Source organism: Haliaeetus leucocephalus, unplaced genomic scaffold, assembly GCF_000737465.1.
Source record: "Haliaeetus leucocephalus isolate CR32 unplaced genomic scaffold, Haliaeetus_leucocephalus-4.0 Scaffold177, whole genome shotgun sequence".
NCBI classification, from domain to species: Eukaryota; Metazoa; Chordata; class Aves; order Accipitriformes; family Accipitridae; genus Haliaeetus; species Haliaeetus leucocephalus.
Genome location: NW_010972613.1, coordinates 630,137 through 633,070, shown reverse-complemented (window position 1 = coordinate 633,070; position 2,934 = coordinate 630,137). Strand labels below are relative to the sequence as shown.

The 2,934-nt window shown below is 68.6% G+C and overlaps 1 protein-coding gene across 1 annotated transcript; it reads right to left on the bottom strand.

Moving 5' to 3' along the window:
- Positions 1-1,102: 1,102 nt before the first annotated feature.
- On the bottom strand, positions 1,103-2,458 carry CABP2 (calcium binding protein 2). The gene is made up of 7 exons (XM_010564302.1): positions 2,408-2,458; positions 2,158-2,319; positions 1,949-1,979; positions 1,680-1,814; positions 1,458-1,567; positions 1,204-1,351; positions 1,103-1,128 (listed from the first exon to the last, which is right to left on the bottom strand). The coding sequence occupies exons 1-7, from the start codon at positions 2,447-2,449 to the stop codon at positions 1,103-1,105; spliced, it is 654 nt and encodes a 217-aa protein (XP_010562604.1). The 5' UTR covers positions 2,450-2,458.
- Positions 2,459-2,934: the final 476 nt, after the last annotated feature.

Genomic DNA, 2,934 nt, shown 5'->3' with positions numbered 1-2,934 from the left:
CAGCCTGGGGAGGGTCGGGCAGGGCCGTCCCGGGGGTCGACGGCTGCCCCGGCCCGCCCCTCGGGGGGGCATTCGGTGTGGGGGGGGGGGGCTGCTGTCCGGGAGAGGGGTTGTACCCGGGGCGGGGGATGACGACACACGGGACAACCGTGGAGCGAGTGATGCTATTTAAACTCAACGTAAAGACAAACAAAAGTCCGCAGAGAGAGAATGTTTCATTTCAAAAGGGCGAGGATTGAAAAAAATTAATAAATTTGTTCAGACACACCCCCTCCCCCCCAAACTCAGAAGCAGCAGATTTCCTTAACTCGGAGGTGCAAAAATTACCCCAAACTGCAGCATGCCTCTCCCCTTCCCACCTGTGCTCCCGGGGAGGTGGGGGAGAAGGCGAACGCTTTATTCCCGGCTTCTTTCCTCAAGGATGTCCTGGCCGGGGTGCCGAAGCCCCAAGGAGTCTCCCCTGCGCCGGGGGTCAGACGAAACGTACCGTGAGGGTCCATGCCGGCCCCGAAAACGGAGGGATGCCTCACCGGCGCGGGGCAGGACAGAGCAGGGTCTGGGGTAAGTCTGAGCCCAAACGGCGGTAACTGGGGGACAGGCGTCGGGGTTACGCCGTAAGGTCAGCCTTAAATCATGGCACGGAGGGAGCGGGGTCAAGGTTGAGGGGCTCAGCGCTGGGTACGGGGGTCAAAACAAAGGCTGGAGGGATGAGCCGGCAGAGTTGGGGCGCAGCGGGAGGGCGGGGGGCCAGCACGTTTGGGTTTTGGGGAACAGCAGCTGCGGTGAGGTCGGGGACGCTGCGGAGCGGGGAGCAGGAGAGAGCGGAGATCAGGGTGAAAGCGGCCAAAGCCCGGCCAAGTCTGTGCCAAAAAAGGGTCCGGCGTCAGCCCCGGCGCCCCACGCCGCGGCTGGACCTCGGCAGCCGGGCAGGTTGAGTCTGAGCACCTCCGGCGCCGAAGAAGCGAGGGCTTTGCCCCAGGTGCCGTGCTCGCACCGGCACGGCCCCAGCCGCAGGAGCCGGAGCCGGGCTTCTCTTCCGCAGCCCCCTCCTCTTCTGTAAGGCACGGTGGGGGCTCGGGTCCCGTGTTGGCACGCGCCGCCCTCAGCGTGACATCATCCGCACGAACTCTGCCGGCAGGAGAATACGTACAGAACATCCCAAATATTCCCGGGGATATTCCTGGCCCCCTCCCCGGCTCCTACCTTCGAAGTCCACCAGGCCGTCCCCGTTGAGATCCACGTCCTTGAGGATCTCGTCTACCTCCCGGTAGTTGAGCTGCTGCCCCAGAAGCTTGCGCATGGCCTCCCGCAGCTCCGCCATGCTGATCTGCCCGTCCCCGTTGGTGTCGAACTGCACGGCAAGCGCCTGTCGGCGACAGCCGCCCTCGGCGTGCCGGTGGCTTGCCAGCCTGCCCGCGCCCGGGCTGTCCCCCCCGCCCCGATCCCTGTCCCCTCACCTCACGGAAGGCGTCGCGCAGCTCCTTGATCCCGATCATGTCCGCCGTCTCCGCCAGCATCTTGGGGCCCATCAGCTCCACGAAATCATCAAAATCCACCTTGCCCCCGGCTGCGAGGAGAAGGGAGGGGGTGTCACCGGGGGATGAGGAGGCAGGGATCGCCGGGGGCAAGCCCGGCTGCCGGCGGGGCGGAGGGGGGCCCCCCCGCGCCCCGCCACGTACTGATCTGCTGGGACAGCTCGATGAGCTCCATCTCGGTGGGCATGTAGCCCATGGTCCTCATGCACTCGCCCAGGTCCTTGTAGCTGATGTACCCGTCGCGGTCCTTGTCGAACTCCCGGAAGGCCTGCTTCAGCTCTGAGGGCAGCGCGGTGTCACCGCCGGCACCGCTGCCCGCTCCCACCCGCCCGTCGCCCCGCTGCAGCCAGGGGAGCTCCCAACCGGGGCGAAGACCGTCCCCGTCCCCATCCCCTCGGGGCGCAGCACCTCACCTTCGATCTCTTCGGGCCGCAGCTCTCGGTCCTGGGAAAGAGAAAGCGGGAAGAGTCAAAAGGAGGGATCCTTCTCCCACAGATCCCCCACCCAGGAATCCTGCCTTAAATCCCCCCGCCGGCTCGCGGGCGATGGCAGGGCGCAGCCGCCAACGCGGTGCCCGGTGCGGCGGGCGCGCGTGGTGCGCGGGGAGGGGGCGGGCGCCTACCAGCTGGGTGATGGCGATGCTTTGCCGCAGGAAGATGCAGGCCGGCCCCACCAGCCCCTGCAGCACCGAATAATTCTGCAGTGGTGGAGACTGCGCCGCCTCCGCCGCTTCCTCGGGGTCACCGGCGCCGGGGACCGGGGGACCGGAGCGCGGCTTCCCATCCTGCGGGCAGAGCGGGCATCAGCGGCGAGGCGGGGGGGGGCCGAGCCAGGGGTCCCCCCCCTCCTCCTGCCCCCGGGGCCGGCCTTACCTTAGGGAGCCTCCGCTCAGGGGTCTTGGTGCAGTTGCCCATGGCTGGGGGCTGCCCCCGCGCCGCAGGGCATGCCTGGCCCCGGGGGGCTGGCTGGCGCAGTCCTGGGGGCTGCCACCCCGCCGGGGTGAGCCGGGGCCAGGGGGGGTGTGATAGCGGCCGTGGCTGCGTGGGGATTTGAGGTTTTTATGGAATATCTGGGGATATGCAGGGCAGGCGGGGGGGGGTGCGCCGCGCCCGCGCACACACATAATCCCCCGGATTATTCCCCGCTCGGCCGCCCTGCTCCAGATGTGGGGAGCCGCCCAGCTGTTCCCCGGTTCCCCAGCCTCCCCGTGGGGGCACTCAGGGCCCCCTCCCTCCCTCCGGTGCCCGGCCATACCCCGGCCCTCTCCCCTGCCGCCAGTTACCTGCCCAAAAGCCGGGGGCGGTTGGAGCCCCGGCTCCTCGCCGGCCCACCGACGCTCCGTGGGGGACACGCTGCCTTGGCTGGGCTGACCCGGGTTACCGGCGGTGCCGGGTCCCCC

Excerpts from the sequence above, each read along its gene's own strand:
- CABP2 (XM_010564302.1), bottom strand. The coding sequence starts at position 2,449 with ATGGGCAACTGCACCAAGACCCCTGAGCGGAGGCTCCCTAAG. Across the intron at positions 2,320-2,407 it reads CTGAGCGGAGGCTCCCTAAG|GATGGGAAGCCGCGCTCCGG; the intron begins GTAAGGCCGGCC and ends CTCTGCCCGCAG. Across the intron at positions 1,568-1,679 it reads CGAGCTGTCCCAGCAGATCA|CCGGGGGCAAGGTGGATTTT; the intron begins GTACGTGGCGGG and ends TTCTCCTCGCAG.